Source organism: Meriones unguiculatus, chromosome 9, assembly GCF_030254825.1.
Source record: "Meriones unguiculatus strain TT.TT164.6M chromosome 9, Bangor_MerUng_6.1, whole genome shotgun sequence".
NCBI classification, from domain to species: domain Eukaryota; kingdom Metazoa; phylum Chordata; class Mammalia; order Rodentia; family Muridae; genus Meriones; species Meriones unguiculatus.
In genome coordinates this window covers 67,383,094-67,407,526 of record NC_083357.1, presented here as the reverse complement: position 1 = coordinate 67,407,526, position 24,433 = coordinate 67,383,094, and the positions used below count along the sequence as shown (strand labels likewise).

Genomic DNA, 24,433 nt, shown 5'->3' with positions numbered 1-24,433 from the left:
TCAAGAACAGCCTTGCTACATACCAAGACCTTATCTGAGGAAGGAAGGAAACAAGACATAATTTGAAGTGAAAAAGGTCTTTAAAATACATATATTTGACAAAAATAAATCCAGGATATATAAAGAACACCTATAACTCAATTCTAATAACTGAACAGGCATTTTGAAAACACCAGTTTGCACATAACCAATAATCACCTTAACATTCAACATCTCTAATCATCAAGGAAATGCAAATTAAAAATGAAATACCACATACAGGCTGAAGATACAGTGGTAGAACATTTCCTTTGAGGGAAAGAAAAACAAAATGAAATAGATCCTCTAGAATGGCTAAATGTAGGAACACTAGCAATGCCAAATATTGGCCAAGATGCGGAGCAGTTGCCATTTTCATACGCAGTAAGTAGAAACATGACAGTAATCATTGCTGATGCTTCCTGCCAGTAGGCAAAGCATCTCTAAGTCAAGTAGCAAAGGCACCCTGTCTCCGTAACCTCAGTGAATCCTCACTGGCTGTGAACAGTGGTTCTCACATAAGGCTTCTTTCTGGGCCAGTGGCAGCAGCTTCACCTGAAAACTTGTTGGAAATGCAAATTCTCTTGGGCTGACCTAGACCTGCTCAATAGGAAACATTGGAGGGGATGCTCAGCAATCAAGTCTTAAAGGAGTGCCAGGTGATTCCAGGGCAGGAGAGGAGGAAGACAGAAGGGCTACTTTAAAGCTGATTGGACACCGCCCGCCTCTCCTCCACCCCAGGCTTCTTAACAGCCTGGTGTGGAAAGCTGGCCCTTAGGGGAAGCCAGATAAGGACCTGCAGTTGGAGGTGAAACCCATGACTGGCAGCACAGTAAGCTTGAGCAAGGGAAGAGTGGGACACAGATGCAACTGGACACACATCCCTGTGTCCCCTCCTTCTCCACACTGGGGTTCTGGGAGGGATTTGGGCTAGATAAAATCATGCTTCTTTCCATTGACGTTTTGAGTGTTTCTGTCTCAGGTCTGGGGATGCTCTGATCAGCTGGAGGTGGGGGCAGGGTGTTAGAGAACTTGGCCTCTAGTAGTTTTTAATGGCTGTTGGCAATAGAAAGCATTCTCAGGCCTCAAGCAAGCCTTTCTTACGGAAAGAAAAGAGTTACTCAGAAAACAGTAATAACAGCTGAGCAGAAAGCAGGGACCCAGGACTCTGTCTCACTATAGACACACTTCTGCCCCCGCAACACCTCCACACCTCCGCCAAGCCACCCAGCAAAGCAACATGAGTCGCCACAGCACCAGCAGTGGGACCGAAGCCACAGCAAAGAGCATGCTCTGGGGTAAGAGCAAGGGTAGGATGCGGTTGCTGCACCTCTAACACAGCGGAGCCCATGAGCTTCCCAGCCCCACACCACCATCTTCTCTGTGCAGGCGGTGAGCTCAGTCAGGAAAAGCAGACTTGCACTTTTCGAGTCCAAGGCGAGCAGAAGGATGGCTGTAAACTGTTGCTCAGCACGGTGGGTGTCTCCTAAAGAGAGGAAGGAGGATGGAGCAGGACGGATCCTCCAGTCTCAACAGGTAACAGCTTTCTCCCATCACCCTTCTCAGATCTGCTTGGGGGAGAAAGCCAAAGAGGAGGTGAATCGTGTGGAAATAATTTCCTCAGCAAACCAGGAGGAGAGAAAACCACCAGTCACCATTGCCACTCTGAAGGCCTCCGTACTGCCCATGGTGAGTCTCTCCCTCCAGGCCCAGGGAGAAACTGTCACTGCCCTAGCTTCATCCTCGGATGGGCCCGCACATAAGTGTGCATGCCTTCATGCCCCCGGTTTCTAGCCGTGCTAGAAAGGCAACATGGTCAGGCCGTGGTGCCACAAGCCTGTAGTCCCAGCACTCAGGAGGCAGAGGCAGGCAGATTTCTGTGAGTTCGAGGCCAGCCTGGTCAGTGAGTTCCAGGACAGCTAGGGCTACACAGAGAAACCCTGTCTCCAAAAACAAAACAAAAGAAATACAACATGGCCCTGACCACAGAGGGAAGCCATCCCAGTTCCTGCTTCCCAGAGCCTTGCAACCATCAGCAAGCCAAATATCCTCTTGAACGGGTGTCATGTTTAAGCTATTTGCTACTAGTGGCTAAGACATTGTTGTTAGATTATATTTGGGTTATGAGTCTGGAAATTCTCTTCCTTCTACTAAATACCCAATACTGGCCACAGTTAATCATTATTTGTAAATAATGTCAGGTTTGTAATTTGGAAGGTTTTTAAAATTATGTATGAGGGGGAGAGAGAAAGTGTTCAAGTTTAGGCACATACACCACGGTACATGTGGAGATCAGAGGCCAACTTTCAAGGAGTTGGAACTGTCCCGTTGTGGGTCCTAGGACTTGAACTCAGGTTTCCAGGCCCTACACAGCAAGTGCTTTCACCTGCTGAACCATCTCACCTGCCCTTGTTTGCTTGAGACAGGGTCTCGTATTGTGTCACAGGATAGCCTCATTATCTTCCTGCCTCACCCTCCCTCCCTGGTGCTGGGATAATAGGTGTATGCCACCACGCTGGGCGGTCTTCCTTTTTCTGTACTCTCACCGCGTTGCTACATAGGCTAGGACCTTTGGTATAATACAAATACTCCCCGACTTAAAAATGGGCTTGTGGCTTGCAGATGTCATAATTGGAAAATGCCTTTACTACACTTATCTCTCCGAGCACCCTGGTTTAGCACCACGACGTGCTGTAAAGGTCTCATATGTTTGCCGTTAAAAAAAAGCAGGGCAGAAGAAGTGCCATGAGGCTCATTACCATGGCTGGCCCCGATTTTTCTCATGTGTACCTATCACTGGCTGAGAAAAAGATCAAAGTTCAGACTTTAGGTATGTTCTCCACTAAATGGGTTTAACTTTTGCATCCTTGTAAAGTCAAAAACTCCCGAGTAACTGGGAGATGTAATTAGGTAAGTGTGAAATGAACAGTTGACATCATTTCCTCTTCCCTTACTTAAAAGATGGCTCTCCATGAAGTGATTGACAGTTATGCTTCACCAAATTAATGAAGCCCCCTTCTAACACTCCTGTGCTTTAAGTTCTTATTTTCATTCCTGAATAGGGAGTTGAATTTTATCATTTTTTTCTTTAGATTTTTACTTATTTCCATTTTACACCTGTGAGTGTTTTGCCTGCATTTGTCTGCACAGCACATTGGTGCCTGGTTCCCACAGAGGGCCAGAAGAGGGGTGCTGGCACTCGAACTCAGCTCCTCTAGAAGAATAGCCAGTGCTCTTAATGGCCAACCCTTCTCTCTGACCTGTCAAATGTTTTTTGACTCACCTGATCCAAGGTTCTTCCTCCATCATCCCATTAACAAACCATCATGTTGGTAGAATAACATTTGAGCCTTTTGGCTTCCATACTTGGTCATGTGAACTTTTTTTTTTAAGATTTATTTATTTTATTATGTATGTTCTGCCTGCATGTACACCTAAGTGCCAGAAGAGGGCACCAGATTTCATTATAGATGGTTGTGAGCCATCATGTCATTGCTAGGAATTGAACTCGGGACCTTTGGAAGAGTAAGTAGTGCTCTTAACCTCTGAGCCATCTCTCCAGCCCTCACGTGAACTCTTGATTCACTTTAATACGTCAACATCTTTCTTAAGGATTCCTGGGGTGTGGGGGTGGTGGCCAGACATGCATGCCACAGCATGGTAATCAGAAAACAGCTCTGTGGAGCAGTTTCTCTCCTCATGCCTTCTGTGAGTTCAGGGGTTAGACTCTGACCACCAGGCTTGCTCAGCAAGTACCTTTCTGCACTGAACCATTCCTCGGCGGAGCCAATTTATTTCCTTTTGCTTGTTTCATGGTTTTTTGTTTGTTGGTTGGTTGGTTGGTTTTATTTTGTTGTTGTTCTTTGAGACAGTCTATGTAGCCCAAACTGGCCTCAAATTGACAGTGGTCCTTGTGACTGTCCCTCCTTCCAGGTGTTGAGGTCCAGGTGTGTACCACACTGACTTCCTCTGTTTTTATTAGTGAGAAGCAGAAAAGTGATTTCTTCATTGTGGTCCCATTGAGAAGAGGAGGAACATTTGTTTATGTGTTTGGAGTTTTTTGTTTTGTTTTGAGACAGTGTCTCACTCATGTCACCCAGACCAGGTAGAATTTACAATCCTCTTGCCTCTGCCTCTTGAATACTAGGATTACAGCATTGTGTAACCAGCCCTTACCAGGGGCCAGGCTGAGTGACCTGTGTTTTCTACATTGCCCTGATGTCCTTTTCCACTGCAGGTTACAATATCAGGATTGGAGCTTTCTCCTCCAGTGACTTTTCGGCTCCGGGCTGGCTCAGGCCCTGTGTTCCTCAGTGGCCAGGAATGTTATGGTAAGTTGTACTGTAGGTACCTGAGTCCTTGAGAGAGTCTTGACTTTTGTACAGGTCCTCCAAAGGCAAATGATTACCAGCAGCCTGAACTAGAAAGCTGTGGCAAAGGCAGTAGTCATGGCTTTTCTCTTGCCTTTCCATGTCCTTTGTGGGCCTCAGGCCTCAGCTGTATCATGAGAATGAAATGACTTTTGTTTCAGCTTCAGAAAATATTATAAGGTAAACAGGGTATTCCAGGGCCTATTATCTCAGCTCAGGCCAGCCTGGGCTACAAAGCAAGACCCTCCTTTCCAAAAGAGAAGCTCTTACTATAACTAGTATTTGGAAGTATTTCAAAGATTGACTCCTACTAAGCCTGAAGCTATAGTGATAACATGAGCCATAGCAACTTGCCATGTTGTCACCTTTAAGAGCCACCTACAGCCAGGAAGTGGTGATGCACACCTTTAGTTCCATCACTCCCTCAGGAGGTACAGGCAGGTAGAGCTCTGAGTTCAAGGCCAACCTAGTCTACAGAGTGAGTTCCGGGCCAGCCAGGACTATACAAAGAACTTGTCTCAAAAAAAGAAAAAAAAAATCCACCTATTAGCCCTCACCTCTGAAAAGGTTCCACCATCTCAACACGGCACACTGGGGACCAAATTTCTAGTACATGAACCTTTGAGAGCCGGTCCATACTGTAGCCCCACCATCTCCATCCCTTCCCCTGCTCACCCACCTTCAGTCTTGACCCAGCCAGTTCTCAACACACATCGTCCTCCTGCCTGCCCTCCTTCCCCTAGCCCCTTTCTTCACCTCCTTTTCTGCACCCTTACTTCACCCTGGCCTCCCTGCATTGGAGGGAGAAACCGGAAGGATATTTGGCCCATTACAGAAGAGGAACCCTCTCAGCCCAGTGCTTGCCTGGGGATAAACTCAGAGGCAAAAGGATCCTGGAGTGGGAGGGAGGCATTAAGCCAGTGAGTCAGATGCTCTTGTTTTCTCCACCCTGTTCTAGTCCTGCCTACTTTCCATACCATTACAGAAACTTCAGACCTAGCCTGGGACGACAACGAGGAGGACGAAGAGGAGGACGAAGAGGAAGATGAAGAAGAGGATGAAGAAGAGGATGAAGAAGTAGATATATCGCTAGAAGAGGTCCCTATCAAACAGGTCAAGAGGGCGGCTCCCCAGAAGCAGGCAAGCTTGGCTAAGGTGAGGGGGAAAGAAATGAGATCAGGCACCAGGACCTTGGTGGGCCTCCCAGGCTGGGCATTTGGGACAGTCCAAGGCCACCACTAAAGTTCTACAGGTCTCAGTTGGGACTGCTCAGCACTCAAGAGTATGTCCTGGCTCTAGGTTAACTCCCCAAATAACATCTGATTTTGCTCCCAGAGAAAAAAGGTGGAAAAAGACGAGGAGGAGACAGTGGTGAGGTAGGTAATTCATGCTGTTAAATCCCCCATCACAACCAGCACTAAGCATTGAACCCAAGGCTTCTGGCATGTTAAACAGGATACCACTGAGCTACAGCCCCAGACTGTGTGTGTGTGTGTTTGGCTTGGTTTCATGGGTTTGTTTTGGTGGTGGTGATTGTTGTTTTGTTTGAGATAGGGCATCAGCAAGTTGCCCGGGCTGACTCTACACTCACTGTATAGCCCTGGCAGGCCATGGACTTGTGATCCTCCTGCTTCAACCTCCCTAGTAACTGGGATTACAGGCCTTCACATCAGGCCCAGATGAAATAGTAAAAGTTAGAACAGCCCTCAGAAAGCATGAACAGTCTTTCTGATCTGACTTCACCTGATAATCATTCCACCCAAAAACAAAAGAGTTCAAGATCTACACTCAGAAACTCACACTGCCCTTATTCAACCTTAGTCCTGGAAATAGCATTCTAAATGTCTGTCAACATAAGAATTGATGAAACAATGTCCCATCTTTTTTTTTTTTTTTTTTTTTTTTTTTTTCCCCCTCTGTGGTACAGGGTAAATGGAATATATGTAGGCTTTGGAAGCATGCTACCAACCTGGAAAGGGCTAAAATTAAGAGAACAGGTGTGGATTCGTGTTCATGTCATGTGTTAGAGAAACAGCTTGTCTAAAAGTCATGCTAACGAGTAACATTGGAAAAACATAAGTTATTATGTCTGTTTGCTAAATTATGTGCAATGAGGTTAGCATTACTTTTAAGGTGAAAAAAAAATCTATTATAGCAACTCTTTTAGTTTAGTTTTAGTTTTTCAAGACAGGGTTTCTCTAGGTAACCCTGCCTGTCCTGGAATTTGTTCTGCAGACCAACCTGACCTCTGCCTCCCAAGTGCTGGGATTAAAGGCATGTGCCACCACCACCCAGCTTGACCTTTTATTTTATTATCAACTCTTTTAAAAGTGTATTTAAAAGGCATCTTTTTTTCATCCAGGCCAACTGCAATAAAACACCAGTCTCTTGTTACAGAGGGCAATGAGTACCTGAAAGAAAGCCACCAAGACTAGAGACGCTGAGCCTGAGAAAGCACTGGGCAAATCCTTGAGGTTCTCAGGCTGTGGAAGCCCTTCTCCTAACCAGGAATGCAAACTTAATCCATTCAAACCTGGGGAGAATGTTAAGTCTCCTAAGCAGCCAGCACCATGGAGACGGCATGGTACATTTGAAGACCAGTGAACCTGAGGTCTGTCTAGACAAAATCCTGGAGCTGCTCAATGGGGTAAATGACAGATTGGAGGCAATGATGCAAAAATTTGAGAAAACTGAGAGGGAGGAGAAGACCCTTTCCCTCTCTGCCTATGTAGGCACAGAAGTCACAAAGCAAGAGTGGACCTGTCTGCAGGATTAAAGCCAGCAATGGCAGAGCAGCAAATGCACTCATCACCCACATATATGATGAACAACTCAGGCATATTTCAGAGTCACTGGGAGTTCTGAGGATAAATCTCTCTGCGTCCCCCAACCCTTAGAGATCAACACATAGATCATGTCAACAAGCCTCTTAAACAAGATCCTGTAGCCAAGTCTAACAGAACCATCCCTCAATCTGCCTCTCTACACAATTTAAAATTTAAGCCCAGGTATGGTAGCACATGCCTTTGATCCCAGCACTCAGGAGAAAGAGGCAGCTGTGTTTAAGGCCAGTTTAAGGCCAGTCTGGGTCTACAGAGCAAGTTCCAGAACATCCAGGGCTATATAATAGACCCTGTCTCAAACAAAAACAGAAACAAAAATGTATGTAAGTATCTATTGTCTGTTGAGCCTATCCCTCCATACCCCCCAAGCATCCCTCTTATGAAACCAGCCCCCCCTCCTGCTGTAAGAAGATCAGTTTTTACACCTGAAAGAAAAGCAATGGAATTCTAAGAAGAAAACACACTCCTAAAAGAGGCAGAACAAAGAAGGAAGGGAGGCAAAGGTGAGGCTGAGCTCACCGGCAGAGGACTTGCCTAGCAGGACACGGAGTTTGCTCCCCAATACCACAAAAATGAAACTCAAAAGTGGGTTGGGAATATAGCTCAGTGGTAGAGTGCTTCCCTCAAATGCATAAAGACTTAAGTTCAATCCCTATAGCTGCAAAAAGTAAATATATGCAAAAGGGAAAGGAGCAAAACAGCAGGAGGGGTGACCAGGTAGAGGGACAAGCCTGTAGCTTTCTTTCTCTGGACCAGGCCCCTGTCTAGATGAACCGTTCCAGCTCTGCTCCTGCATGCGGCTATTAGGAGGGCTCTGCTGTAGCATAAAGCTGCAGTCCTCTTGCCCACCCTGTTCCTGTTCCTTTCCAGGCCCAGCCCTCAGGACAAGAGCCCCTGGAAGAAGGTGAGCAATGAGAAGTTTGGGCTGGCCCTGCGGAAGGCTGCCAGGCCAGGGAGAGTGGGGCACCTTCAATCTGTTTTTACCTGCACAGGGGAGATCTACACCCAAAATGAGGAGGTCTGCATCCAAGAAATGAGGAACTCACCTTGGCATCCCCTGTATCCAAGGGACGATGTCTACCAGCTGTGCTGGGTTGCCGGGGTGTGGACTCAGATAGACCTGAGTCTAAACATAATAAGGTGTTGTGGGAGCCGTTCAGGAGCCCAACAACCCAGCCCTCACATTTCAGGAGGCTCTTGGAGAATGCCTGATAAGCCGGTGTGGGGCCACAATAAAATTTGCATGATCAAAATCTTCCTTTGCCTTTTTTCCCCACCCCCTGCTGCGCTAACTCATGTGCCCAGCAGAGGGCAACTGGGAGCAAGAAACCAGCTCTATGGTTGCTCTTCCTAGGTTTCCATCCCAGGATGGAGGCAAGGCTTAGGTGGCCAGCCTCAGCCCTGTCCTTAGTGACCTGGGGCTGGGGTGGTTTGCAAGTGCAGAACCCTAGGACCCAGCCGACTTTTGCTATCAGGAAGGGCCTGATGCAGGCCCAAACGGTTCCATTTCCCTGCTCTTCTCGGGCAATTGCCAAAGTTATCTGGGGCAGCTGGGGGACAATTCAGGCTGCTACTACAATTATGAGATGAAGGCCCATATGGCACTTAACACAGGCCTGTGACAGGGTGAGGCCAGCTGACACCTGGAAAAGTGACCATTGCAGGGCTCTGGTTCCTGACCTCCTTAGCATGCTGAGGTTACTTTGGAGCCTGTTCACTGGGGGTGGAGTGGGAGATCAAGGCTTCATCCCTGATTTGAGAAGGACACAAAATAATTCCAGGGCAAGGGGCTTGTGGAGGAACCTGTGACAAGCAGCTCCTGCCCCCCACCCCGGCATCCCTGTCAGCCAGGCCAGAAACAAACTGACAAAGAGCTGTCCCAAGACTCCTATGTATGAGTCCCAGGAGATTGCAACCAAGCTTTGACTTTTGTTCAGTTCCTTGGCCCTTGGCCTCTCCAGCCTGGTTCACTGGTGTCAGTCACAGCTGTATAGAGAGAGCCAAGCCTGCTACCCACCTCCACTCCTATTCAAATCACTTGCAGCCTGGAGGTAACACAGCCAACATCCTGATTTCAGTTCCTGGAAAGTGTTTTGGAGGAAGGAAACCAGGGTGCTAAGAACGGAACAGGCAGCTGTCGTGAAGAGGGAGGGGGAAAGCTAGCAAGACCATTCCTGTGAACACAGCAGGTCTGAGGTAGGGAAGGACTCCAAAGTGTCCATCCAGAAGGAAGGCTTTCATGGCAGCATTAGCTACAAGCTCAGGCTGCACTTGCTGTCCCCAGACTTGCTCCTTTAATCATCACAACAATACCCTGAGGCAGGTGATGTTAGCTTAGTTTCTTAAACAAGAAAACCAAAGCACAGTTAACAGTCTGCACCTAAGTCATGGAACAGAAAGGGGAGTTAAGACAGTCTGGCCTCAGAACCTTTGCTTTGACCACTCTACTGATGGAGAATTTCCTGCCAGTATGCAGGAAGCTGAGGGCAAGAGCTCCAGCACAGTCCTCTGTGTGAGGGAGGCCTATGGATGGCTAGGTACAGACATAGCAGAGACTTCTTTCTTCCTGCAGCCCCAGGCAAGGCTTTACAAACAAGGCCGCTTAACCAATACACCAGATCTGCACATGCGGCCACCTAACAGGTACGTTAGTGACCATCTGACTGGATTTACAGACCTGCAGTAGGGTCAGATGTCAGTCCACGCTGCTAGGGGTGGTGCCCTTTGCCCTAATGCTCCTGTGTTTCTACAGGAAAAGGACAGGTAGGCTGAGACTGTGTTTGCAGTAGCTCGGCTGTTAGGACAGGTGTGAGACAGCCCCAAATGGGGGAGGTAGGGGTGTCAGACATGGCACTAAGAGGTGGGGATTAACCAGAATTTTGGTAACCACTTCTCACCCTGGTTATTAGCACCTCTCAAAGCCTCCCATAAATGTTAGTAAGCCCTTCCTTCTCCCCTCCCCAGCTCACACCTTCAGGGGAGACAGTCTGCTAAAGTTTAGGTAAACTGAGTCTGAACCACATAGAGGTCATCGTCCTCCTTTCCCTTTCTTGCAGTATGAGTACTTGTCTCAACTGACATTCATGATAGCCATTTCTTTTTTGTTTTGTCTTGCTTTTTCAGGTATGATGACATTCATTTTTTATTTATGTATATGAGTTCTCTATTTGCATGTATGTTTGCATGACAGAAGAAACTCTCAGATCCCATTATATATGGTTGTGAACCACACGTGGTTGCTGGGAATTGAACTTAGGATCTCTGGAAGAACCTCCAGTGCTCTTAACCTCTGAGTCATCTCTCCAGCCCTGGTTTGGTTTGGTTTGGTTTGATTTGGTTTGGTTTTTTGAGACAGGGTTTCTCTGCATAGTGTTGGCTGTCCTGGACTCACTTTGTATACCAGACAAGGCTGGCCTTGAACTCACAAAGATCTTCCTGCCTCTACCTCCCAGAGTGCTGGGATTACAGGTGTGGGCCACCACACTAGGCCGTTTTTTGTTTTGTTTTGTTTTTTTTTTTTCTTTAAGACAGGGTTTCTATGTGTAGCCCTAGCTGTCCTGGAACTTGCTCTGTAGACCAGGCTGGCCTTGAACTCACAGATCCAACGGCCTTTGTCTCTCATGTGCTGGGATTAAAGATGTGCACCACTACTACCTGGCTACATTCCCTCCCCCACTCCCCAAAGGAAAACCTGGAGCCAGAAACTTTTCAAGTCACATAGCAAGGAAAGGAGAGAAGATCCGGGACCCAGTCCCCACCCCCTACTCTCCATGCTGTGTCCCACCTGTGGTCGGCTACCCCCAGGACTGCAAGAGAGCAAACCTAAAAGCCAGACCTGAAAGTGCCAAAGAACAAGGGACAAGAAGCCAAGGCTACCTCACACACAAAGCTATTTTCTATATCCCCTGGTGCCAGACCCTGGCTGAGCCTCAAGACCAAATTTCACTGCCAGCATCTGTTACCATGGAGACTTGGGCTGCACCAAGGGCCAACCAGTGAGTGACAATGGGCGCTGTCCCCAGTGCCTGCAACCAGGTGCTCAGGCTCAGAAGCCTTGACAGCAACCACCGCCTCCGGGTGAATGAGCCTCAAGAGCACAAGCTGTTGATGCCCCCTGGGATCCTCTGCTTCCAGAAGACACCATCTCCATTGAATTCCAGGCCTTTAGCTGTCTCCTGAGCCCTCCAACCTGTGAGCCCGCCTGACTCTTCAGGTCGGATTCTGGTGGAGTGGCCTTCAAACACTCAGTCTGGGAGAGGGAGGGATGTGGGAGTGGGAATGAGGTCAAATGAGTCCCCCAAAAGACAGAGACTGGGTTGAGCCTCAAATGGTGGAGAGAATGTGGGGGAGGGGTGGAAATGATGTGGGGCGGGAGGTAGAGGTGTGCCCAGCAGGTAAGCAGGGAGTAGGTTCTGCTGGCCACTGGGTCCTTGGCCCAGCCACCCAGTCACTTGCTGTTACCCTCTAGTTTTGACTTGGCTTGGGTTTTTTTTGTTATGTTTTTTTTTTTTTGAAAGATTTATTATATAGTGCTCTGTCTGCATGTGTGCCCACACACCAGAAGAGGGCACCAGATCTCATTACAGATGGTTATTAGCTACCATGTGGTTGCTGGGAATTGAACTCTGGAAGAGCAGAGCTTTTAACCAATGAGCCATCTCTCCAGACACTCCCTGACTTTTTTTTTTAAGATACAGTTTTGTATGTCAGACTGGCCACAGACTTTCTATGTAGCCAAGAATGACAATGACCTGGAACTGATCCCCTGGCTGATTTCAGTCTCTGAAGTACTGGGATTACAGGCATGCAGCTACACCTGGTTTAAGCAGTGCTAGGGATGGAACCCAAAACTTCATGAATGCTAAGCCAGCCTTCTACCAACTGAGCTATACCCCCAGCCAGCCCCAGTTCTAACTTTCTTTAAATTTGATTCCAAAACCCTCCTTGTCTTTGACTCCCCCTAATAATTCCCACCTTCTCAAACTGCCCTCAGAAATTCATTCCCAGGCTCCCTGCCGTGGCATTTTCTGTCTGCAGAAGAGTGGGCGGAGCACTAAAGGCCCCTGCTAGAGCTGGGCAAAGCCCCTGGTTGAGGTACAGGGGGAGGTAGCTGCTATCTTGCTGGGGGGAGGTGGGGGAGTGGCAGACCACTTAGTGGATTTTTTGGTATCTTGGGAAGGTGAGAAGGAACCTGGAGGGGACCTTCCCTGTCAGCTCTTTAAAAGGCAAATAAATCTACCTCCGCGCTGCTCTGTGAACTCAGAGACAGGGAGCTCATTCATAGACTCCCCAAATCATTCTTCCTTTCAGTCCCCCACCACCCACCCTTCTGTAAGGAGAGATCTGGTCACCAGCTTTCAGAACCTCAGCTGTGTGTCACGTTACAATCCAGTTCAGCCTGTCAAATGCGGTGGTGGACACCCGTCATACCAAAGCTTGGGAGACAGGGGCAGGTAGACCTGTGAATTTGAGGCAAGTTGGTCTACGCAGTGAATTCCAGGTCAGTTGATGCTACGTAATGAGACCCTGTCTTGGGAAGGAGAGAGACAGAGAATCCAATAAGGTCTCTGGGCTCTAAAATAAAAATAAAGCCAGTGGCAGGCTGGGAACCTGGAGGGCAAAGTCACAATTCCAGGAAACAGAAAGTGCCTAGATTCTGGAAATGTGGCTCCTCCATTCACCAGCTGGCTTATTCTGAGCAAATTACCTCCCCAGGTGTCTGTCTCCTATCAGCAAACTGCAGCTAATATACCTGGCTTGGGTGCCCAAGCTACATGGGACTAAGGGTCCTCTGTCCACTCTGCCGGGCACGTCATCCCAGGTAACTGCTATGGGACACTGGTGGATGGGGCCTCCGAGGCTAGGGCTGGGTCTCAATCCCAAAATAAAGCCCAGACATCTTAGGGATTTCTACGCTGGTTCACTGTCGTCTCATTTTGGTCCTCCAATACTCCAGCGGCTGTCCAATTTTTTTCACAGGAGACTGCGGAGGCCCAAGCAAAAGTGGTTCCCACTCTTCCTCGGGTCTCCATCTCAGACCCGTTTTTGTGACCCTTGAGATCTTTCCAAGAGCCCTAGCGACACCTGACTCCCCACCTCTGGCTCCAACCTGTTGCATCCACTATTTGCTGCCTTACCCCTCCTTTCTGGTGGCAAGAGGTGACAGCAGAGAAGCGGAGCCAGGAGCCAGCGCCGCTCAAGCCAAGCCCACCCCTGCTCCCTGGAGGGAGGCTCCTCCTTTTAAGGCTGCATCTGGGAATTCCCACCCCGAGCCAGAACTCGAGACCCCAGCCCCAGCTCGGTACCTGCAGCTCATTCTTAAAGAGATGAGGTTGCGGCATCAAACCTGAGGGCGGGAGCAGCTGACCCTGAGAGGGGGAGGGCAAGGCGCCTCCCTCCCGGTGCCTGCCCCTCGCCCCGCACTTCACCGAGGCCAGCAGGTCCGTGCGGGTCAGAATTAAATCCAGGGAGATCGCAGGGGCCAGCCTCCTGATAGAGGACACTCTCTCGCAGCTCCATCCTTTGCGCCCGGGGACCCCTGCCCGAGGTCCCCCAAGAGTGCCAGTACGAGTGCGCCAATCGGACCAGCTCCGGCTTCACAGCCTCGCTGGCCAGGAAGGTGGACACCTCGCACCTCAGTCTCCCAATTACGCCTCCTCCCACCCCTCCATCCCCTTCAGCTAGCCTTCTTCCCTCCGTCTACTTCCATCCCTGAAAACCCGTGGCTCCGAGAGACCTTGGCTTTCTTGGGACTCTACCCCAGGGGCCTGCCCACATCCGCTCCTGAGTTTGAGGGGCAGAGGGGCAATCGCCCCAAGAAGTCTCTCCAGCGATGGGAGCCGCCCGCCTGCTGCCTAACCTTACCCTGTAAGTGTGATGCCTATGACTGGAGTTCTCCTTGTCATTTCCAGCCCCAGGAATGTTGTACCTCCCCGGGGACTATCATTGGGCAGGTGGGGCAAGACAAAGGTGGGGGACGGGTGTGCCCTGGGGTGCCCACACCTGGAACTGTCTTGTCTCCTCAAACAGGTGCTTGCAGTTATTGATTCTCTGCTGTCAAACGCAGGTAGGCACCCCTGCTTAGCCCCCTCTCAACCTTTCCCACCTCACCTCGAAGGAGGGGAGGCAGGACTGGCCTCCCCCAGCCCAGCAACTGCTGAGGTTTGGAGAATCAGTTCAGAAGGTGGGTTGGAGAACAGGCTGAAGCAGAATGGGGGGTAGGCTGAGGTTTGCCTCCCAGGTCTTCCTAAAGACTCTCCTGGCTTTCCCTGGGTCTCTGCTTTCTCCTTCCCTCTGTACTGGGCTTCGGGATGGCTAAGGGCAGTGTGTTGTTTATGTCTGAGGGATAGAGCCCTGGGGCAGTTAGAAGCCGGTGGAGGCAAGAGCTCAGGTAAGGTTTGTACCTCCAGGTACCTGAAGGGTTTGGGTTCGAAACCACTTGTTTGGTCCAGTCACCCATCACCTACTATTACCAACATGTTTGGACCATAGGTAGCCAGGGTCTCAGGCACAGTTGGAGTGTCCCATTTCCTATAGGGTTTCCTAGGTCAAGCCTGGAGGTTTGTTTGGGATGGAATTCAGGGCTTACCTCTCCACACTCACGCACACACCTCCCACCCCCAAGCCTCAGCCCCCAGCTCAAGGCAAGGCCCGGTCCCTTTTTTGTGATCCTCCATAAAAGTGCAGCTATTAAAATGCACTGGTCCAGAACCGCTCTGGGGAGAGATGGCCTGGCTTTCCCAGGCCAGAGGCCTGTTTCTCTTCCCATCCACTGGAGACTTTTTTTTTTTAAGGTAAATGCCTTTTCTCTGGAGTGGGAAGGGGCTGCCTTTGAAGCAGTGGGGGTAGGGGTGGGAGAGAGACAACACCCCCCTTTTTCCTTCCCCCTTTTGCTCTAGCCCGTTCCAGGCCTTTTGCTTCACACATATAGGGAGAGTAAGAAGAAAGCCCCCAGCCTGGCAGGGAGGGGGCTGGGGGTGGGTCCAACCTGTTCTGGAAAGGGAATTAGCACAATGGTGCTGCTGGCCTGGGCGTTTATGGCCTGGCTGAGGCCCCATTCAGGACTCAGGGAAGGTGGCAAGGCAGTCCTTTCCCCCTTGAAGTGCCCCCTCACCCCCTGGGAGGGGGGGGCAACAGGCTGAACCACAGCCATGCTTGAGGGGCTGTCTGACAAGCAGCTGTCTACCGTGGTGGAGGGGAGGTCCCCCCACAGCGGGAACATGAAAGGAACAGGCAAGGTCCTGTGGGAGAGGGACTTGTGGGCTGGGGTAGGGGGAGGCGTGGGCTACTTTTGTGAAAGACTTGAAGGAGGACAAGAAGAGGAGGGGGTTTGGGGGGCGCCTGCTATCTGCCCCTGACCTGGAAGAGACTGCCAGGGGAAGGCTGCCCGCCAAGTGGGGCAGACATCCTGAACCTGGGCCAGAAGGCTAAGGCTGAGCTAGACAGGAACCCTCCAGGGGCAGGGATGCCTGTGAGGGCTAAGCGGGACACTCCCCAACATAAGCACTGGCTTCAAGTTTCTCTAGGGTGGGATGCACAGTAGGTCCCGCAGATGTTCTCATTCTCCCAAAGGTCTGGCAACACCTGACCTTTACAGAGTGGTGTCAGGACTAGACAGCAACAGAAGGGTTAGTTGGAAGGGGTCAACCCTGAGCGGGTTAAACCCTGGCCTTGCAGCTACTCTTGAACCACCACCCCATAAGTTGATATACCCCACCCCTCTATCTAGGATAGTGTCTCCTAAAACATGCTAAGCTGTGTCTAACTCTGTCTTGGTCCAAGTGACCGGCTTCAAGCTTGAGATAATTATAGTGGAAATTGGGCATTAGGAACAGGGAAGTGAGGTCCCTACACAAGCCTTTCATGCTGAGTTGAGGCTATAACCAGCAGCTGGCAACTGTCACCCTAGAAGGCACCTTGGAGGAGATTGGACAGAAAGGTTTCTGTCCCACTCGGGTAAGGCTGGGTAAGGCAAGCCCCAGTGTGGAGATGTGGTACTGGACAGGCTTGATGGATGGTGGAAATAAATGGCTCCTTTCACCACCCTAGGAGGCAGGCCACTAAATATCTAGAAAACTGCCACAGGCAGGCAGGTGAGCATAAGAGCAGCCACTGGTACCACCTTCTATTGATGCCTCTCCCCCACTACACTAGGAATCTCTCTCTCTCTCTCTCTCTCTCTCTCTCTCTCTCTCTCTCTCTCTCTCCCCTGCCCCTCCGGCTTCTCTAGGACACTTTGGATAAGTACCTAATAGGCTCCCAAAATGCACCCCCAGTGGTGAAGTCCATGCATTTAACAAAGCATCTGCAGGTGTGCTAGGGCTGGGGCCTTTCAAGGCTAGTGGGGGCGTGGGGGGCATTCTAGTGGTCCTGATGAATGGAGCCAAGACCCCAGAGAAAGAGGAAGGGGTTCTGGCTGTGAGTTGCATGTCCTGTGCGTCCGTCCTATAGAACATGGGGACAGGACACACAACCTTCAAGATTTCTTCTAGCAACCTGTTATGATTGCAGATGTATGCTGTTTCACTGTGTTTCCCAAGACTGACAACCAGGAGTCCCCAAAAGTCACAACTGGTTCATGCAGCATCCTGGGAAGACCATGGGCACAGGCAGTCTTCAGCTTGCACCCTGCTCTGCAGGGCACACAGCCAGCCCTGCTCATTTACCTCCTCACCCCACTCCCCAGATGGGCCAATGGTGGTGTCACCCAAAGCAAATTGACACTATTTTTCCCTTGGTAACCGCAAAGGGGGAGAATCACCCGTCTCCTAATTTTAACCAGTACGTGAGGGACCAGGGCGCTATGACTGACCAGCTGAGCAGGCGGCAAATCCGTGAGTACCAGCTCTACAGCCGGACCAGTGGCAAACACGTGCAGGTCACCGGGCGACGCATCTCTGCCACAGCCGAGGATGGCAACAAGTTCGGTAAGACCTGGCCTTTAACCCTGACCACTTGTACCCTGCCCAGCCTGGCCTCCAGGTTTGCTCCCAGCTCCTGAGTCAGGGGGGCTTGAGGTACTGTGGATAGAGGAAGCCTCTTGGTGCTACAAGCCTGATAGTTCACCATCCCTTTGGCCTGACTTTGAAGGGCAGACTGATTGGGGGAAACCCTTGCACATCCCTGAGCCGGCAGCCCTGGTAGACACAGGGTCCTTCTTCCCTCCTTCCCCCACAGCCAAGCTCATCGTGGAGACCGACACATTTGGCAGCCGGGTCCGCATCAAGGGGGCAGAGAGCGAGAAGTACATCTGTATGAACAAGAGGGGCAAGCTGATTGGGAAGGTGAGGCCTGAGACACAGGGCGGCAGACGGATGTCCTCTTCCCTGCTGGAGTAAGGGCAGGCGGGGCCACAGCACCCGTACCTGGCTCTTGCTCCCAAACAAGCCCACTTGGTTAGAGCCAGGGCTCCTGCTTGACAGGATGAGATCTTACTTTAACAACCATCTCATCCCCCAATCTCTATTTGATTTTTTTTATTAGTCTAAAGATTTATTTATTTTTATCTTACGTGTATGAGTGCTTTGTCTGCACCTATGTCTGTGCAGCACCTAGGTCTGGTGCCTCTGGAGGTCAGAAGGAATCAGATCCCTTGGAATTAGAGTCACAGATGGTTGTGAGCTGCCATGTAGGTGCTGGGACCTGAACCCAGGTTCTCTGCTGCAGCAGCCAGTGCTCTTAACCACTAACCCATCTCTTCAACTCTCTACTAATTTTTTAAAATATTTATCTTTATCTTACGTGTGGGGGTGTTTTGCCTGCATGTGTGCCTATGCAGCACATGCTGGTAGAAGCCAGAAGAGGGTGCCTGACCCCTGAGAACTAAAGTTCCACTCTTTAGCCTCCGTGTGAGTACTGGGAATCAAACTCTGGCCTTCTGGAAGAGCAGCCAGTGATCTTGACCACAAGCCATCTCCCCAGCCCCTATAGCTCTATTTTAAAGAGTTCTCGTGGCCCCTGGTCTGCTGAAATCATAGGGGATCCACAGGAACCTGGTGCTGATGTAAGGGATATTTCCCCAGCATAGAACAGGAAGAATTTATCATCTACATGATGTTGTGTGTGGTGTGGTAGCCCACTGGAAGGGCAAAAAGGTGATAAGAGTTGATAGTTGGGGTATTCCTGTGTGTTAGAAGCTCTCCCAAGCTCAGCGGGGTTCAAGGACAAAGGCTAGCAAGATGCATGCTATGCACTTCCTGGTGGAGCCTCAAAGCACTGTGGGTACAGAGCTTCCTTTAGAACTGCCCAGTCTTGACTTCTGGCTCTGACTGTACTCTCACCTATAAGGTCAAGGGTGTGGCTAGCTCCGATCACTCTCTCCACCCTGTGACAGCTGATTTCAGCCAGAGAGCACAGAATTCTCATGAACCATATCCATGACCCCAAGCCCCAGCACTGAATTATGCATTACCCTGATCTTGACCCTACATGTGAGCATCTGAGGGAACTGAGTGAGATTGAGTGCTTTCTCAAGGCTTCCTCAAGGGACTCAAGTGCCTTACTGGTTTAAGTTCAGCTCTGATTCCAAGTACAGCCTGTGTGTACTGCCCACTGTTTTACCTCACTAACAAAGGTGCCCATCCCACCAGACAGTTACCTTGGACACAGTGACTCCTTGCTCCCACATGGGTCCTACCAAAAATAGCTCCAAAGGCAGACAACCCAGCCAGGGTGAGTGGACAAATTCCCCTCCTCTGCTCCTTTCTTCCGTAGCCAAGCGGGAAGAGCAAAGACTGCGTGTTCACGGAGATCGTGCTGGAGAACAACTACACAGCCTTCCAGAACGCCCGGCACGAGGGTTGGTTCATGGCTTTCACTCGGCAGGGCCGGCCGCGTCAGGCCTCCCGGAGCCGCCAGAACCAGCGAGAGGCCCACTTCATCAAGCGCCTCTACCAGGGCCAGCTACCCTTCCCCAACCATGCTGAGAAGCAGAAGCAGTTCGAATTCGTGGGCTCAGCCCCCACCCGCAGGACCAAGCGCACTAGGAGGCCCCAGCCCCAAACGTAGTCAGGAAGGCCACAGTAGATGCTGGGTAGATGACCCCCAGCAGCCTTCCCTCTCTCCTCTAACTCATCCAAAGATGGGGACTGGGGTGGAGGGTGGGGAGCTAGACCCCCAAAAGGATCCCGAGCGCATGAAGTTTCTGATTCTCAGCTGGGAAGGGTGGACACCACACTCTGGAGTAGGCTTTTGTGAGGACAGGGACAGTCCCCAGGAGAGGAAATAGGGTCTCCTTGACCTAAAATGCTGCCTCCCAGCGTCTGCCTGAAACAAGTGAGTAGGCCAGCAGATTCGGGGCTTGTAGGACTGTACTCATAGCTTGCTCCCAGAACCAAATACCCAAACTCCTGACCAGACATAGGAGGGGGCTTTGGGTTTTGTTTTCCAAAGAGAGCGAGAGAAAGAGAAACAAAAGCCAGCCACTCTTGAGATTTCTCACCCCAGGCCTGCGCCCCCACCCCAAGCCCCAGAATAAAACCATTTTCCTGCAACCGGGTCCGCTGAAGAAAAGTGGGCAATCAGACCACAGAACTCAACTGCGAAGTGTCTGACCGCACCGAGAAGCCAGGTGCTAGCTGGGGAAGATGGGCGCCTGGGCACACAGGTGCTGGAGCCTGCGTGTTCGCTGTGCGGGTACCGGGAGGCCAAGGCCCTCTCAGGCCCGCGGGACTGGCGGCCCCTCCCTCCGCGAGCTCCGTTGTCTCCGCTCACGCGACTCGTCCCTGCTACCTGTAGGAGAGAAGAAAACCCAACCCCTAGGCGCGGCCCTGAGCGGCTGCTGGCAGGGACAGGCGTCCTGTGGGGCCCAGGCCTGGGGAGGGGGGGGGGCGGGAGGAGCGGGGCCCGGGGACGCCAGAAGTCACCTCGCGGGGAGCAGGATTGCTTTTTTCCGGTGAGCAGGGTTGGGAGGGGGAGGAGGTCTGGGACGAGCGGAAGCGGGTGGGGGCGAGAATGTGTCCCCCTTGTTCTCCCGGGCGGAGGCGGGGGCCACACCTGAGGGCAAGCCTTAATTAGAGGCGGCCGCAGGCTGGGAGTGGAGGGGGAGGGCGCCCAGCCCCCATCGAGCTTCGGGGGTGGGCTTTCCCAGAGGCTTCCAGGTGTGCCTAGGGGTGGAAGCCATAAAACCGCCTTTCGCACGGTGCATTGGCTTTTAATCTTGTCAAGGGGGAGGTTCTTGTGTCTGGGACCCTCCTCTCAGTCCCTCTGCTCGACTGATGGAATCCTCAGGCTCAGTTTCCCAGGTTAAGAAAAGCGGGGAGGAAAATTATGAAGAGAGATGAAAAAGGATGAAAGCTGATCTTCATCCACGTCTCCCAAGAATTAATTGAAAAAGTCCAGGCCAGAAGTTATAGGACGAGGGAGCTGGTTTAGTCTGAACTGGAGGTGGGCTGCGTCAGACAGACAGAACCAACTCAGGGCTGGAACCGAGCCTGAGCCCCTAACCCTGGGCCATTTAGAAGGTGGAGCCGACAACAGCCAAGAGGGAGGTCCCGCAGACCTAGGATTGACATTCTCCTTCCAGCTCGTCATAATTGCTTTTCACCAGGTTGCTTTTTTTCTGTCCCCCATCACAAAGAGCCTTAATCCTAGTGAAGACCGCCGGACGTGTTGGGGGTAGTTTTCTGGGGTGTGTGTAGGGCGGGTGGTCTGGGGCTGCAGCTGATAACTGGTGAGTTCAATGGAACTTTAAAACTGGGGCAACACCCAGCAATTACTTGAGGACAAAGGGTTGGGGCCCCCAAGGTGTGGAGTATTGGGACTTTGGGGGGCTGGGAGGACTTTGAGAAGGAGAGGGGGGCTCTGATCCCTCTGATTATCACAGGAATTTGAGACATTCTTTAAGACTCTAGACTGCCTCTCCAGCCGGGCCTTGCCCACCCCCACCCTCCCCTCTTGGGTTAGAGACAGCTTCAAAGGTGGACTGGGCCCTTTGTCTGGCCTCGGCTTTCTTCTCAGGCCTTTCTCGGCCCCTCCCTCCCTCTTTGACCTCCCCAGCACAGACAAGCCTCTCGGGGCCAGCTCCAGAAAGCCCTCACTGTTTCCTTTCTTGCTGTTTGAGGTGAGGCCTGGCAGGCAGAGACAGAGTACGTCAAAGAGTGAAGGGACAGCTTTGGAGAGCAGGGAAGGGAAGCCAGAAGCATCTCAGAGAGCCTTCAATCTATCCAATCCCTGGTTGGGCTCAAAACCCACTCCTCACAACACCCCTCAATGTCTTCTCCCAGCAGGCAGGATCCCTACCCTAGGTAGCTTTTCATATCCCAGAGCCTTCTGGACAAGATGGACATGAAAATGCTAGAATGAAGAAGCCACAGCCAAACATGATGTAGCCCTGGAAGCTAAGACAAGAAGACTGAGATTTCTTGCCCGGACTACATGAGACCCTGTATAAATAAATAAACAAACAAATAAATAAATAAAAAGTGGGATGGGTCTCTGGTAATAAACTAGTATAAGGGGTTTATGGTAGGAAAGAGACTTCTCAGTGGATTTCAGATCCACATAGAGACTTGTGCAGCCATGGCTGCTTCTGGTGCCTGAATCATACATGCAGTCTAGCTTCTTACTAGACGATAGTTTCTTGCTGTAAGGAGCAAGATGAACCCACTCAAGGAGAAGGAGTGGAGGGAGGCAGCAGAGACTCAAGTCCTGTGATGTAGCGTTACCATAGTCTTAAGAATAGCCTCCACATTGCTGTCCTTTGCTTTGTCCCTCACTGTCCTATCTTCTAAACTCCAAAGGCTCTAGTGCAAGGAAGTCAGGAATGATGTCCATCCACTTCTGATGCCACACGGCAGGTTCTATTTTTAAGTCACATTGTTCAACAAGGTCCATTGGATGCCAGTAGTCAGTGGCCTCCCAGTTACTAGGCCAGCAGTAGGCCTATCAGCTCCACGTCTCAGCCTTCGCCAGCAGTAGGCTGTCCACCCTGGCTTTGATGCCCTGTTCCAGTAGAAACATTTCTAAGCCTTTTATGGGCTTCCTTCCTGAGTATCGTCACCTGGAAAGCCAGGGGCACCTCTCAGCCATCACTTCTTAGCAGCCTTTCTCCAGGTTCCGTATAAATGAAGTCTCTGCCCACCCACGTCTGTGCATCCACTTACCTGCCAAATGCACACATCTTTGAGGCCCATCAATCCTAGCCTTGTTTTCACACATCCTGCCCAGCCTCCACGTGAAACACTTACAGCCGCTCCCAAAACAAGAACACTTGCTCACACCACACACGCACACACTAATCGCACCACCCTCTGTTTTGCTTACTTTATTTCTTGTTGTCGTGTGTTGCATGGTATGTGTGTGGACACACTTTCATGTGAAGGACACAGGGCAAACAGAGTTGCTTTTCTCCTTCTACCTTTACGAGGGTTCCAGCTGTCAAACTCAGGCCATCAGGCTTGACCACAAGTGCCTTAACCTGCCTAGTCACCTCCCTGGCCCTGTTTTCAATAAAATTTTGTTTGCTTTTATTTTGTGCGTATGGGTGTTTTGCCTGCATGTATGTTTGTGCACCACCTGTGTGGCCTAGTGCCTTCAGAGAATAGAAGTAGGGGCTAGATGCCCTGTAGGCAGTTGTTAAACACTTGACGTGGGCACTGGGAATTGAACTTGGGTCCTCCAAAAGAACAGCAAGTGCTCTTTTTTTTTAATAATTTATTTAATTTTATTTTATGTGCACTAGTATGAAGGTGTCAGATCCGTTGGAACTGGCGTTACAGACAGTTGTGAGCTGCCATGTGGGTTCTGGGAATTGAACCCAGGTCCTTTGGGAGAGCAGGCAGTGCTCTTAAACCACTGAGCCATCTCTCCAGCCCCTAGCAAGTACTCTTAAATGCTGACATTGCTGAGCCATCTTTCCACCCCTGGGGGGGGGGGCTTTTTGTTGTTGTTTATTCATGTGTGTGTGTTACATGTGTGGCGAGGTATGTATGAGAGCAGGGGCTGACGTTAGTCAGGTGGAAGGACATATACAGTCTCATGAGCTTTAGTCTGCAGTGCGCGCTGAGCTGGAATGCACTATGTAGCCCGGGCTGACTTCAAACTTGCAGCAGTCTCCCTGACGCCCAGGTGCGGGGATTCCAGGTGTGAGTCACCGCAGTCACCGCAGTGTTCCCAGATCTCAGTTCTGAAAGGTTCCACTCAACTGTGCTCTTGTCTGGCTACCTCCCAGCGCTATGCTGTCTATCCCTTACGAAGCAGGCAGGACGGGAAGCTGGAACCCTCACGTGTACTCTGAGACAAGGGGGTCCTGGAAGCAGTTACTTTGAATTAAGTACTCATTTCCTCCCCTAGGTATTGAATCGCCCTGTAGATCCTCCAGTTAATTAAAATATTGGAGAAGATGGAGCTTTCAGGGCACTTGAATTTTAATTGGAGAGATTAACCCATAAAAATATGGTTCCTTCGTTGCGACTTTTTGGAATTCTCTCTCCCTCTTAAAATTCAAATAAAAGGGCATCCAGGTGTGGTAGCACACACTGTAATTCTATCACTTGGGAATGAGGGGATGGAGGCATGAGGATTTCAAGTTCAAGGCCAAGCTGGGTCACTTATCTAATGAGGCTCCTTTTTAAAAAGAAAAAAGATCCCCAAAGAATAGATAAGTTTTGGGCTAAAACTGAGCACCATCCTCATGTCTCTAACAGCAACACTTAGGAGGCTTAAGAAGAACTGGTGGGCTGTTGAGGCTGGGCTACGGAATCTCAAGGGGACAAAAGTTTTGGAAATAAGGAACTAAACTGTACTAAGCGATAGAACTGTGCCAGGCAGCAGGCAGGCAGGACCCCACCGACTGCCTCAGTCGTGCTGTGGACATTGTTTTTGCTTGTCACTCAAGTGTGTCCTGCAGTCTGGGTCCTTGCTGTCCGGCAGGACCTCAGTACAAGGCTCCACTCCCAGGATGGTCGGAGCCGAAAACTTACATGGGAAATCAACTGGAAAGTTGGGTCAAAGTGTGAAGGCTGGTTCTGGTGCTGTGTGTGGCAAGGGCGAGACTACGAAGGGCTCTGAGAGAGGAGTGACAGGTGCAGTGTTCTGGTGGCAGCTCCCTTGCTTGGTGCTGAATCTCTGGGTCTTAGAGGCTAAGATCCAGTTTCTAGCACAGTGGTTCTCAACCTATGGGTCACAGCCCTTTCCCAGGGGTTGCCTAGGACCATCAGAAAACATAAATATTTACATCATGATTTATAACAGTAGCAAAATTAC

The 24,433-nt window shown here is 50.6% G+C and overlaps 3 protein-coding genes across 4 annotated transcripts in view; all 3 read left to right on the top strand.

The window, feature by feature from the left end:
• The first annotated feature begins 1,257 nt into the window (after window positions 1–1,257).
• On the top strand, window positions 1,258–8,484 carry Npm2 (nucleophosmin/nucleoplasmin 2). 2 transcript variants are annotated; one of them, XM_021642375.2, is made up of 8 exons: window positions 1,258–1,316; window positions 1,408–1,493; window positions 1,585–1,707; window positions 4,256–4,349; window positions 5,374–5,543; window positions 5,724–5,764; window positions 8,102–8,135; window positions 8,224–8,484. In XM_021642375.2, exons 1-8 carry the CDS (start codon window positions 1,259–1,261, stop codon window positions 8,266–8,268), a joined length of 651 nt encoding a protein of 216 aa, XP_021498050.1. In that variant the 5' UTR covers window position 1,258; the 3' UTR covers window positions 8,269–8,484. The 2 variants fall into 2 exon arrangements, with proteins under 2 accessions (XP_021498050.1, XP_060247406.1); XM_060391423.1 differs by lacking the exon at window positions 5,724–5,764 and having other exon boundaries at window positions 8,102–8,263.
• A 1,217-nt stretch (window positions 8,485–9,701) lies between these two features.
• On the top strand, window positions 9,702–19,728 carry Fgf17 (fibroblast growth factor 17). The gene is made up of 6 exons (XM_060390655.1): window positions 9,702–9,874; window positions 13,745–13,850; window positions 13,912–14,184; window positions 16,980–17,157; window positions 17,408–17,514; window positions 18,944–19,728. Exons 1-6 carry the CDS (start codon window positions 9,702–9,704, stop codon window positions 19,235–19,237), a joined length of 1,131 nt encoding a protein of 376 aa, XP_060246638.1. The 3' UTR covers window positions 19,238–19,728.
• A 264-nt stretch (window positions 19,729–19,992) lies between these two features.
• The window catches only part of Dmtn (dematin actin binding protein), a 30,413-nt gene continuing 25,972 nt past the window's right edge, over window positions 19,993–24,433 (top strand). The window contains exon 1 of the mRNA XM_060391422.1: window positions 19,993–20,123. The gene's annotated coding sequence lies outside the window, so the exon portion shown is untranslated. The remainder of the gene's footprint in view (window positions 20,124–24,433) is intronic.